Source organism: Beta vulgaris, chromosome 8, assembly GCF_026745355.1.
Source record: "Beta vulgaris subsp. vulgaris cultivar EL10 chromosome 8, EL10.2, whole genome shotgun sequence".
In the NCBI taxonomy this organism is placed as follows: domain Eukaryota; kingdom Viridiplantae; phylum Streptophyta; class Magnoliopsida; order Caryophyllales; family Amaranthaceae; genus Beta; species Beta vulgaris.
In genome coordinates, this window is record NC_079209.1 from 44,939,357 (window position 1) to 44,953,143 (window position 13,787).

At 40.8% G+C, this 13,787-nt stretch overlaps 1 protein-coding gene across 1 annotated transcript in view; it reads right to left on the reverse strand.

Moving 5' to 3' along the window:
* The window catches only part of LOC104883685 (uncharacterized), a 36,797-nt gene that overhangs the window by 3,645 nt on the left and 19,365 nt on the right, over window positions 1–13,787 (reverse strand). Inside the window, exons 8-10 of the mRNA XM_010668236.4 lie at window positions 11,308–11,350; window positions 7,408–7,491; window positions 7,010–7,051 (exon numbers count right to left, since the gene is read on the reverse strand). Coding sequence (XP_010666538.1) covers window positions 7,010–7,051; window positions 7,408–7,491; window positions 11,308–11,350 — 169 coding nt within the window. The remainder of the gene's footprint in view (window positions 1–7,009; window positions 7,052–7,407; window positions 7,492–11,307; window positions 11,351–13,787) is intronic.

Consider the following 13,787-nt stretch of genomic DNA (forward strand, 5'->3'; position numbering starts at 1 on the left):
TAAAGGTTCAGGAAAGGGTATCATTGTGTTCCTTAGTCACACTGGATACAGAAACAACTAGCCAACAAAGGAGTTGCATGACCTTGGAGTGTGCCGGAAAAAATGGCAGGATATTTATGAAAAACCTCTTGCAAAAGATCTAACACACACTACGAGCAATTGCATAGCAATGACAGCCCTCCTTACTGTAACAAACTACCAAACCTCACTAGATCACAGGATATATTAACTCACAATGAGAGAAAGATTGTCACAGAATATTAAGGATATATATTGAATTCAGAAGAACAAGGTTACAAGGTAAGTCAAGGCTTTCGAGAGGCCAAGATCTCTCCCAATTACACTAGGTAACTACTCAATTTCTGGATACCTTCACCCTTTCTTACCCTCTATTATTTATAGCTATAGTCTTGTTCTCCTTTCTTTTCACCTGATGCCACCTCATCTTACAGCTCACCTAATTCCAGAATATCCCTGCTATATTCTCTGATATGCCCTGATTATTCTCTGACCTTGCAGGCTGAATATCCTCTGTCATTGCAGGTGACCGTTGCTGCCTTCCTTGTCCTTCTCCCCCCTTCCTCTTGCCACGTCTCTGATACGTCATTAGTATAGGAGGACGTATTTGGTTTGTTGCATTACCCCGGGCCCAAACACGCACCTTGTCCTCAAGGTGGAAGTGAGGAAAGCGTAGTTGGATTGAATGGAACTCTTCCCAAGTTGCTTCGAAAGTAGATGCTTGCTGCCATTTGATAAGTACCTCAGTACGTGGAGAGGCTGCAGACCCCACTGTACGCACCTCTAAGACAGCCTCAGGTTCAGCCAGCCATTCCAAGTCAGGAGATATGTGACTTGGCAGCACAGTCACAACACTTGCATCCCCTATGGCTTTCTTTAACTGTGACACATGGAAGACCGGATGGATTTTGCTATGTGGTGGCAGATCCAGCTTATAAGCAACATCCCCAATGCGCTGGATAACAGGGAATGGGCCATAAAATCGAGGTGCTAGTTTCTCAAAGGGCCGACGTGCCAAGGACTGTTGGCGGTAAGGTTGTAACTTAAGATACACTTGCTCCCCAACTTCAAAAGTGACATGCCTCCTTCTCTGATTCGCATATTTTGCCATTCTATGCTGGGCCTTGATGAGATTAAGCCTTAAGTCGTCTAGGATAGCTTCTCGCTCTAACAACAGATTCTCCAAACTATCCACAGCCGTGTGTCCTCTGCCCAATCGAAATAATTGGGGGGGATCCCTTCCATAAAGTGCCTTGAAGGGAGTGATCTTGGTGGATAAGTGGGGTGACGAGTTATACCAAGATTCCGCCCAATGGAGCCACGCTCCCCAATTCCTCGGCTGCCCAGATGTGAAGCAACGTAGGTAGGTTTCCAAGCATTTATTGACTACCTCTGTTTGCCCGTCGGTCTGTGGGTGGTATGTTGTGCTGCGTTTTAGTTGAGTTCCTTGAAGACGAAAGAGCTCTTTCCAAAATAAGCTCATAAATATACGATCCCGGTCTGACACAATTGAATTCGGGAACCCGTGAAGCCTTACCACCTCTTTGATGAATACCCCTGCTACGGTATAGGCTGTAAACGGATGTTTGAGGGGCAAAAAATGCGCATATTTAGTGAGACGGTCCACCACCACAAACACCGTATCATATCCCTTGGAACGAGGAAGGCCTTCGATGAAGTCCATTGTTATCTCCTCCCAGACCATTGTTGGTAAAGGTAGAGGCTGTAATAACCCTGCTGGACTGAGATTTGCAGCCTTGAATTGTTGACATACCCCACATTTCATCACATAGCTTGTTACATCCCCTCTCATGCCTACCCAATACCAACTTGCTGCCAATCTGAGGTAGGTTTTAATATCACCCGAGTGCCCACCAATGGGTGAGTCATGATGTTCTTCTAACAAGCGCTGCACATACACCGAAGTTCTGGGAATGACCACTCGTCCCTTGTACAGCAATTTTCCTTCAACCAGCGAAAAATAAGGGTGTGCGGATTGATCATTCTGCAGCTCTGTTATGATCTGTTGCAAGGTGTGATCTTTCTCAATTTCTTTGTATAACTCTCCCCAATCTACTCCCTGGGTACACACTGCAGCTCCCAACTCGATGTCCCCTTGATTCTTCCGTGATAAGGCGTCGGCCACTTTATTAGATGGGCCAGGTTTATACTGTATCTCAAAGTCCAGACCTATCAACTTGCTCATCCACCGTTGATACTGGCTCCCACCTCCCTTTGCTGCATAATGAATCTAAGACTTTGCTGGTCCGTTCAGACGATAAAGTGTCTTCCAAGGAGGTAATGACGCCATTTCTGAATTGCTAAGCAGATCGCCATGAGCTCATTTTCATACACAGATCTTGCTTGTGCTCGTGGGACCCAATAGCTTGCTGTAAAAGGCTATGGGGTGTTGGTCCTGCATCAAGACTGCCCCTACTCCGTAGCCTGACGCGTCTGTCTCCAAAATGAAGGGCAGTTTAAAATTAGGCAGAGCCAGGACCGGGGTGTTTGTCATAGCGGTTTTTAAGGCTTGAAAGGCTTGGTTGGCTGCCTCCGTCCATCCGAAGGAGTCTTTCTTAAGCTGAATTGTGAGAGGTTGTGCAATCTGGGCATAATGTGCAACAAACTTTCTGTAGTAACTGGTGAGTCCAAGGAACCCCTGTAATTCCCTCAGGTTCTTTGGTGGTTCCCACTCCACCATTGCTCTGATTTTATCATAATCAGCCGCTACTCCATCCCCGTCTACCTTGTGACCTAAGTAAGCCACCTCCGGAAGTCCAATCTCACATTTCTTAAGGTTCACAAACAGTTGATTCTCTTCCAACGTTTGCAAAACCATAGCCAGATGATTCACATGTTCCTCTTCACTAGTACTATAAACAAGAATATCATCAAAAAAGACAAGCACGAATTTACGAAGAAAGGGGCGCATTACCTCATTCATTAACGATTGAAATGTTGCCGGAGCGTTGGTTAGGCCGAAGGGCATTACTAAGAAATCGTAATGGCCTTCGTGTGTGCGAAATGCAGTTTTGTGAGTATCTTCAGGTTTGAGAAGGATTTGATGGTAGCCTGACTTGAGGTCCAATTTGGTGACCACCTTGGACCCGTAAAGTTCATCGAGGAGTTCGTCAATGACCGAAATAGGATATTTATCCGGTATGGTCTCCTTGTTGAGGGCTCGGTAATCAACGCAAAATCGCCAAGAACCATCCTTCTTGCGCACAAGTAAAACCGGGCTTGAAAAGGGGCTTGTTGATGGCTTGATGATGCCCGCCTCTAACATCTCTGTGATCAGACGCTCAATCTCGTCCTTCTGATATTGAGGGTATCTATAGGGTCTTACCCCTACTGGGTTGCTGCCTTGTTTTAGGATAATCTGATGCTCGTGTCCCCGTCGTGGGGGTAGCCCAGAAGGTTTCTGAAAAACCTTCTGATATTGTTGCATCACTTCCTCTAAATAAGCAGGCACCATTCCCTTGGATCCTTTTTCGGACTTATTGTTGGCTGGTCCTTCTTCCATCTGCCCCATCTCAATCAAAATCCCCCCTCTTTCCTTGCGAATGGTCCTGATCATGGCTTTGAGAGAGATACACGACCGGTTTAAAGAGGGATCCCCCTTCAAGGTAACTCTTCTGCCCCCTTGATTAAACTGCATTGTCTGTTCCTTCCAATTGGTGACCACGGTTCCTAATTTCTCTAGCCACTGGACCCCCAATATGAGGTCAGAGTTGCCCAACTTCAACGGTAAAAAATCTTCACTGATTTCAAACTCTCCTATTTTCACCTTCACCTCCCTGCATTCACCAACTCCGAGAATTGAATCTCTATTACCCAAGGAAACCTCGAACCTTCTGGAATCAGCCACTATTAGCCCCAATTTATCGACCACTTCGCTAGAAACGAAGTTATGGGTCGCTCCGGGATCAATCATAATCACTACTCGCTTTCCGCTAATTTCCCCCATCACCTTCATGGTTTTCGGGTTAGTCAGCCTAACCACCGAGTTGAGAGAAACTTCCGCCGTGGGCGGTTCTTCCGAGCCCAGTTCATCTTCGACCTCCCTTGCTCCCGAGTCATCCTCGTCCCCTTCTTCATCACAGGTGATTAACACACTTAACTCTTTTTTCCGGCAACGATGGCCAACGGCCCATTTTTCGTCGCACCGGAAACATACCCCCTTCTCTTTCTTCTCTTGTAGTTCTCGCTCAGTCAGGCGCCGGATTTCTCTCGGAGGAGTGAGCGACGGATATGCTCCACTTGTCTGGTTGGGCGTGTTACTCCAGTTTTTATGAAAATAAGTTGGATTTTGGGTGGGCCGAGTGAGATGTGTTGTGGTTATAATTCTTACCTTGGTCCCCTCAGTTAATTCCTCCTTTTTGTCCCCCTGCCATCTGCCACTTGGGCCCTTTTATAACCCTTATCTTTTCTTCAGCCCGTAATGCTTGGTCCATGGCCTGATCCAGAGTCAACGGCCCCATTTGACGAACCTCAGCCTTCACTTCCTCCTTTTACCCATGTAAAAACTGGCCCATAAGTATCCTTTCTGGTATCTGGTCTAACGGGGCTGCCAGTTTTATGAACTGCCGGCGATAGTTGGCGACAGTGTCCAGTTGACGGACGGCCAACCATTGCTCATACAATGACCCGGAGTTCGCCGGCCGGAATTGCTGTAGAACGAGTTTTCGCAGTTCCGACCACCGGTTGATAGGTTGTCGTCGGTGCTCCCAGTTGTACCAAGACAAGGCATCTCCTTCTAGCCCGACGACCGCCGCCTCCATTTTTTTCCTCCTCCGTAAGATAATAAAAATTAAAATACCGTTTTGCTTTAACCACCCAATCATCCGGTTCCTTCCCATCAAAAAGAGGCATATCTAACTTGCGATATCGCTACCGCCTGGTCCACCCCAGCCGGAACCTCCTCCGTTGTCGCCACTTCCTCCGATGCCCAGTCCTCCGTTTCTTCCGCCATTTCGCCAGTTCCCACTACCATTCCAACCAGCTCCTCCGCCATTACTCCTCCATCCCAGACCTTCTTCAAATGGTCCAGGTCCACCACCTGAACCCCCACCACCTGGAGGCCCCATGAATCCACCTCCTCCTGGATTTTCGGCGAAGGCGAACTCATTTTCTCCCCTTCTCTCTTCGTTATGGTAAGGTCCGTTTTCCTCCTCATGGAAGCTTTCTTCCTCGTTATGAACTTGGAGAGAAGGGGCTCTCCTCCACTTCAGCGAGTTTCGGATTTCCTCCTGAAATTTATTTTGCCCCACCCGAATCACTTCAATCATTCCTTCTTGGTTCTCCCTGGTCCGTTCTATGCGACCCTCCAACCTTTGAATGGAAAGATCCATACTTGCAATGATGTGCTGGGTGATAGCTGCTTGCATTTCTGCCGATGCCTTCGCCACAGCGGTGGCGACCTCTTCTGCCACCGTGTTTTTGAGGGTGGCAATCTCCTCCTCTATCTTGTCCATGCGTTGTGCATTCTGGACAGATGTAGGTGGTGCCATGGATCAACGTGCTCTGATACCAAGATGTAACAAACTACCAAACCTCACTAGATCACAGGATATATTAACTCACAATGAGAGAAAGATTGTCACAGAATATTAAGGATATATATTGAATTAAGAAGAACAAGGTTACAAGGTAAGTCAAGGCTTTCGAGAGGCCAAGATCTCTCCCAATTACACTAGGTAACTACTCAATTTCTGGATACCTTCACCCTTTCTTACCCTCTATTATTTATAGCTATAGTCTTGTTCTCCTTTCTTTTCACCTGATGCCACCTCATCTTACAGCTCACCTAATTCCAGAATATCCCCTGCTATATTCTCTGATATGCCCTGATTATTCTCTGACCTTGCAGGCTGAATATCCTCTGTCATTGCAGGTGACCGTTGCTGCCTTCCTTGTCCTTCTCCCCCCTTCCTCTTGCCACGTCTCTGATACGTCATTAGTATAGGAGGATGTATTTGGTTTGTTGCACTTACTTACCACGTGTCCCCCACCAAACAAAGGGGGGAAAAACGAAAGTTTTGTTTGCTACAGAAGTCCCTAAATGCTACAAAATCTCAATTATCAGCTAACACGTTAAATTAATTCAACCTTCTAATCCAAAATTGAAAATACAACACATAGAATTCGGTAATATGTAATGATATAATTAAACAAAAGATCGGAGGGTAAGCATAATCAAATCAGATAAAGTAGCGTTGCTTGATAGCAAATCTTAACAAAGTGGCTCTTTCAGAAATCCTCGTGGACCCTGAAAAAGAAATTGCGGACCAAGGGGCTGCTTGTCAAGTGCGGAGTATTCCCTTAGACGATGCATGCTGCCCATTAGCGTCACACACCCTTCGGACTACTAGTCAACGCACCCTATAGCTTTTAGGCTACGACATTGACTTAAGGAAGGAAGATGGCTAAGCAAGAGAGATAATAAAATTGCTCAAGAGAGTATAGACCTACATGCACCTAACCTAGAATGTTACTAATTCTATAATGTCCCTACCTCCTTAAAGGAACTCTCTACACAAGGAGAATCTATACAATTCCCTACATTATGTACAAAGATGTTGCTGACTCTTCCTAGCTAGAAGCATCTATACAAAACTCCACTACACTACCTATGAGCTGTCCGGACTCCGGAGCACTCTAGACCCTTTCAAACATGAACCTCTATGTTGTGCACCAACTTTGACTTCTATACTTCATCTTGTAAAAGTGGCCTGACCATTCTCTTCATTGGCCCAAAATATGGAGGACCCCCAAGTTTTGTAACACTAAAGCCAGTTTGGGCTGCTCCTATACATGTAGAAAATACAAACTTAAACACTGCAAAATCATCCAAGAGAAGAGCAGCTAGTCATATGTTCAGATAAAGCAGCAGACCCAAAAATATATGCAGCCACAAATTTGTCAACTTTCACGGTCAAAGAGTGACTATAGCCCACAAGCTCTTAGCATAACAGCTTAAGAAGAAACTCACATTGTATATAAGACGCTGATCAGCAGTGAACTTTCCATTTACCTGAAAGAAACCAAAAAGACAGTATTCAATGTCAAATTGAGAATAGCTTCATGCCTTTTATCTCATGAATATCTGATTCTACAAACTCTATAGAAGGTTGGCCAAATCCTCTAGCTTCAAAGCTAGTCACGACATATATTCATACAACAATATCATGTTTTCAAAGGGTTCAGATATGACTACTGTCGGCAATATCCCCATTTCTAAAGAGACTCGTCACAGAAATAGATTTTGTTCCCAGAAGGCCAACATAGAGACAAGACATCTTTCTCTTCTATCTTTCAGCACATTCATATGCTTAGGCCCCAAGAAATTGAACTAGTAACTAGGATAAAGTTCAAGAACGAGCTACATACAGGAAATGAACATGTTATGTCAGAACCATAGAAATGATATTCAGCTCCCATATCAAGCAACGCCATATCTCCGTCCATAAAAGTCTGCGAAGAGGTAATTGTAAGAAGATAGATTAATTAAAAATGAACTAGTAAAAAGAAGAAAGAAAGGAAAGGTCAAAGAGCTCAGTAACTACTCAAATTATAAATCAACAAGGAATAGTGAGCTCAGGCAATTCTGGGTACAGAGAAGAGCATAGCGAAGGCAATAAAGTACATACATATGGACAGCTGGCCATATAGATTCTATTGGCTGACAGATAGGCAATTAGACTACAGCATTAGCAGTTAGCAACCAGATTGTAATAGTTTTAACCATCAATTGTCCATTTGTATTACACCACTAGGAAATGTCATGTACAAATGGAAGTCCACGTTATAAAATTGCCAATATTAATAACGATAATGTTAAGTCTTCTAAAGTACATAGAAATTGCAGAACAATGATATGGAGTATGCTGGTATCTATTCGATAGAGCATAGGTTGCTAAAAGTAACTTGCTTACAACCATGATATTTTTACTTTTATTGAAAACATAAAAATTTTAAGTAGCAGGTGTTGTATACTTACATTTACATTTTACTACCTCCCTTTTTTTTTAAAAATCTACACACTTTCCTTTTTAGGCCGTTTCTTTTTAATCTACACCCTTTCCCTCTATCTAAAAATGGCAACCTTTCCCATCATCTTTCCCCACCTTTTCAACCCATCTCTACAAACATATACTCTCTCCTCCAATAATTTATTGTTTTTTTTTTTTATACTTTTCCCAACTTACATTTAGCTTTTAGACACTCTCCCTCATACTTTTGGCAAATTTCCTTACTTCTCCCCTAAAGATAGCCGTCTAGAACTTTTAGAAATGGAGGTAGTATGTAGCTAGCTTCAATCTTTCCTTCTTTTAAACAAAATTAATCACCTAGAACTCTCAAATAATTCTATCACTATGAACAAATAATAACTTAGTCAAAATAATTTCGCCGATCAAATCTAGGATAATTTTTGCCCCTAGGGGCCATAGTCATCATCTCAGACAATTAATGATTGATTGTATCTTATTGATCTTTCTTCTATAACTTTTTATTTGAAAATTATTTTACTCCTTTTGAATTGCAAAAGTTGAAGGTATGAGACAGGATATTTTTTCTCCAATGTCAATTCCTTTAATTAGATCAAAATCAATCCTAATATTTTGTAATAGATCACTTAAGACACAAGTCTACTTCATGAAACTTTGTTCTTTTTTTTCCTTTTGGATCAAATTTTTACTGTATCTTATGTTTTCCTATCTATTCCATTAGTTCTCACTAAACTATATGTTAAATACCAGGAAAAAATAGTAGTATACTTTGTCCTTATTATTTTATCTCTATCTCTTCCTTCGACCACAATTCTCTGGTTTTGTGAGACTGCTAACTTGAACAGTATCATATGCATTGGTATTTTTTGGCACGTACACATTGATTGAAATAATTAAATCGCAACTAGTTATATTCAGATATATAGTTTTTACTTTTTAGCATGGAAGTAAAGCTCGGTTATTTCGTTACAGTACACCCAAGTTGTAACAGATGTTGGAGTTGTCGTTCCACAAAACCAGTCATTACACAATGCGCGATAAAATCAGGGCTTTCTTGCTGCACCGTCCATTGCATAACATTGACTGGCTGTATAGGAACTTTTCTTCACACTGTGTTGGTTCTTTGTCAAAAGTGACCAAAAACCTTATTTTTAATATAATTATATTGTAAAAAAATTATCCCAATGTACCAATTGAATCGCAACACTCTCAAATATATTGTTTTAGGAGATGGATGGAGTGAGCATCGACTGTATCATTTTAGCACAAAAGTTGATTTGTATAAGATAGTGTGGTACTTCTATATCATTTGATTATGAGTGAGTAGGTGCGGTGGGTATTATTTAATTGTTGCTTCATCATTTTCAAAAAAAATGTGAGGCATTGAGCGGGAAATAATAGAGAAATAACGAACCCATGCCTTAAATGGATGTGTTGCAATCACACTAGGACAACTAAAAATGAAAAGAGTTGCAATTATATTAGAATGGAGGGAGTACTATTTTAAGTAATTATATTTCATTAACTAAATATACAACCCACTCACATTATAATAAATTTGGTCATAAACTCATAATACTTCCTCTACTCCAAAAAAATATGCAACACTTGCATTTTAAGAGTCGAATTTTCCAACTTGGACCACAAATTACCACCACTAGGTCAATAAGACAATAATAACAGGGTCATGAAAAACTTGTTAAATTCATGTCAATATGCAATATCTGAATAAATTTTTTTGATAATTTGTATTAATACATAATTAAAGATATTTATGGTCAAAGTTGTGCATTGTAGACCGTGAAAACTATTCTTTGTGCAGTGGAGGAAGTACGTTGAAATAAATACTAGAAAAGTCTCATACCTAAAAAAATTGCAATTGAGGTTAACCGTTAACGACCAATTAATACACTTTTGGAAAAAAAAAATTACATAGTGTAAGCTTGATCTATTCCATTCATTCGTTACAAACCCCTTCCTTGACAACTATCGTGAACACGATTACATCCATAATTTTTCCTTGCATCTTAGAGTTCCACACAGATATTGATGACTACATGAGCCCTAGATTGATGTTACAACATTTCATGCAAATGTGCAATTGATGAGTTTCCTTGCCTAAGCCCTTCTTAGAAGATGGAGGACTTAATTGATAATTGTTGGTCCTTATACACATTATAATTCAATAATACTTAGCTAGTTAGCTCTTCTTAAGGAAACCAGAATATGTCTCGATTCTTGGGATAAGTCTCCCAAGATACCTTAATAGTTACAAATTCAGACATGTCTAGGTGATGAGATTTTAAGCGCATTCACTAAAAAAAGGTGAAAAGGTTGAGATTCTAGTAAAGGGTAATGCACTAAAGAATTTAAATGAAGGCAAAGCTTGTAAAAGGCCAAATGTTGAACTCGTTGGGGGGATGCACAATATTTTTTGAGACTCGTGTGATAGGAGAGAGATGGAGAAAGATGAAAAAGTGCCCATGTGATTAAGACAAAGAGAGAGAACCCACATACCAAATAAGGTATGTTTATTTCTGAACATCCATGTAGGATAATGTTGCAACAACAAAAAATGGAGGGACTAGATAGCTAGGAAGTTTCTTTTAAGCAATTGACAGAAAATTGTTAGCGGATCAAGCCATACTCAGGGCATGGCAACTTAGTACATATGTTTTGAGAGTAAGAACTTACAACTTAGTGGCTCACCAATAGAGACATGGATAACTAATTGATGCAACTTAAAGAGTGGGATTTAAGATGATACTATGTTCAGGTTGTTAAACCTTAAACCAATCACAATAAGATCATGGACTCTTGATTCTTATAGTTGGGTACTAACGCATAAAATTGTAAGAGCATATTGGTTTGCAAGATTCTTACAAAATATGGGCAGGTTGCTCAGTACTACGGTAGTGGAGAAAGTGATAACATTCTACATAAATAAAATTGTCAAAATTAACAAATCAGCAAAGGGAAAGTCTTGGAATAACCCTTACAGTTGGTTATTATATCAAGATTTTAAACATGTCATCCCATAATAGGAGATTATTCATTTACGCAAGTTGAGTTCTACTTTCCTTATAACTTCCCTATTTTAATAATGATTACCTACAACTTGCTCACAAATCCCATTCTAACTTTCTCCACATTAATTGTATAGCAAACCTCATTAAATCGAAGCCTCCTGTACTCATATCATCCATATGGAGCTTTTTGAGGAGCAATTTTCTAGTGCAAAGATCAGTAATCTGAACGAGTTTAGGTTCTTAAAACATACCCTTTCATTTGGAGCCGCTGCATGCCCATAGTGAAGAACAGAACTGCAGAAAAATATACCACACTTAGAGTGAAAAAAAACAATTTTTACCATCATTCGTGTGCTTCATCGAGCAGTAAAACAAAATTTCATTTATAGTTCCTTGTTTAATTTCCAATGCTTCTTCTGTCTAAGAATGGCGAAAAGGGAGTGTATCACCATAGCGCAAAGATATCATGTGATTACATTTACAATCACAAATGGTCCCAAATGCTTAGTGTGTGACAATTTATTGGAGTCCAATTCTTTTGTCCCAAAACTCTAGAGAACTTGTGTGCCACTTCTTCTTATTGGTTGTAATTATCATTTATCACTATGACCCGCCTTATGATGATGAGCTTTTTAAAACACATAATAACAATCAACCAATAAGAAGCAGTGGCATACAAGTGGTACAAAATTGTGGGACGGAAATCGGAAGATTTGGACCCTATTTATTGAGCTACTGGAAAGATGTGGTCAAAAATACGTGATGCAATCCTGAACTGAACCTTGAGCTAAACGGCAAATGACAAACTAACAGACCCAAAAAATAACAAGGACCAAAGATGTGTGACTGAAACAAAGGACCTACGACTCTTATTTTGTGGTCTATGTTACTAAGACTCGCTTACAAGTGTCCACGTGCATACGGTCTTTTGAGTGTCAAAATCGGCCATTTTGTAGAAAAAATTGTCAAAGTATCACAACAAGACAAGTCCGACACGGACAAGTGAGAAATTGAGAAGAGTCAGAGTAGCATAGTTTGTGGTGTATGATGAATTTGGACCAATTAATTGAAAAACGCCAACCTAAGTCTCACATAGAGAGTAAAAAACCTATAAATGCACAGGAATGCTCAGGTTAAGACTCTAAGGTGGATATAAAGATGGATAAACTTAGAATACAAAGAGTATCAAATCAAACTTAAGGAACAGAAAGGCCATGGGAGTGGTAATCAGGTCCGGTCAGGGTTCAACCAGTCAAGAAACCAAGGTCCTAAGTCTGTAGGACAACAGAACAACCAAGGGAACTATAAGTGAGAATCCCAACCAGAATAAGCCTCCGGGTAAACTGTTCGTGATAAGTCGAAAGGAAGCTAAGAAATCTACCGACGTAGTTTCTGATAATTTTTCTATTAACTCAACCCTTGTTAAAACATTGTTTAATTCAAGGGTAGCTTATTCTTTTATATCATCATCTATCCTAAAGAGATGAGGTTAGTAGATTATGAAATTGAGTTGTCTATCAGTATTCCTACTTGGGAGATCATAATATGTACCAAGTTGTTTAGAAATTTGCCTTTGAAGATAGCAGGCTGTATTTCCATCTAACTTAATAGAATTCAATTTGGGAGACCTGGATATGAGTCTTGCGATGAACTTGCTAAGTATTTACATTACAAGAAAATACGTCATCAACGACGGTCGAAAGCCGTCGCTAGTGAGAAATAAACCGTCGGTGAAATGATCAACGACGGCTGGCCGTCGTTGATAGTCGGACGTTGCAGATATGGTCGGTATTTAAGCAATCAACGACGGTCGAGCTGTCGGTGAATAGTCAACGACCGTTCTTCAACAACTCACCGACTGCTTCAAGCAGCCGTCGTTGATTGTGAAACACCGACGGTTTAAAGCCGTCGCTAAGTTAACGACGGTGCTTAACCGTCGTTAAATCAACGACAGTTCATAACAGACGTTATTTGAGCGACGGCTTGAACCTGTCGCTAAAAGTTAAAGCCGTCGTTCTTTTGAATTCCTTGGCAGCAGTACTTTCTTTGTATAACAACCGTTTAGCCGTCGTTGTTTGATGTTTAGCCGTCGTTATTTTTAATTACATTAAATAATATTATAATATTACATATTATAATTAAACCCGTACACATTAAACCTTTTCCCGCATCTCCTCCTTCGCATTCTATATGTTAAACTAAAAAAATATGCAATTTAAATATGAAATAGATTAGATTTATGTACACAAAATACATCCCGATGTCGGGGAATAAGTTATAAATGTCTATAATTGGACAAACTACCTAGATTAATTATATGTACGCAAAATAGATCCCGATATCGGGAAATCAAGTCAAAGTCGAGTTCCAAAAAAATATACCAACACATCTAAAATCAAAGCTAGATATATGCCAATAAATATAGACACTAAATGCATATATATAATTAGACTAAGTATGTAGAAACTATAAGTTAGTAATTAGTTGTCAAAACCAAACAAACTACACTGTCGCGGGTGTCTTTGTAGCACCATTGCCACCACCAGGGTCATCGTCTGGTCTGCGCTGTGGAGAGGGTCATGTGTTGCAACCTGTGAACAAGTGGCCGTCATTAGACATGTTCCGCATCATTTCGTGCTGGAGGGTCCGATTTGACTCTTCCATCCATGCTGCGACCCTTGCCTCCACTTCTTCCACCCGTGCAGCGACCGTTTCCTCCACCCGCGCCTCG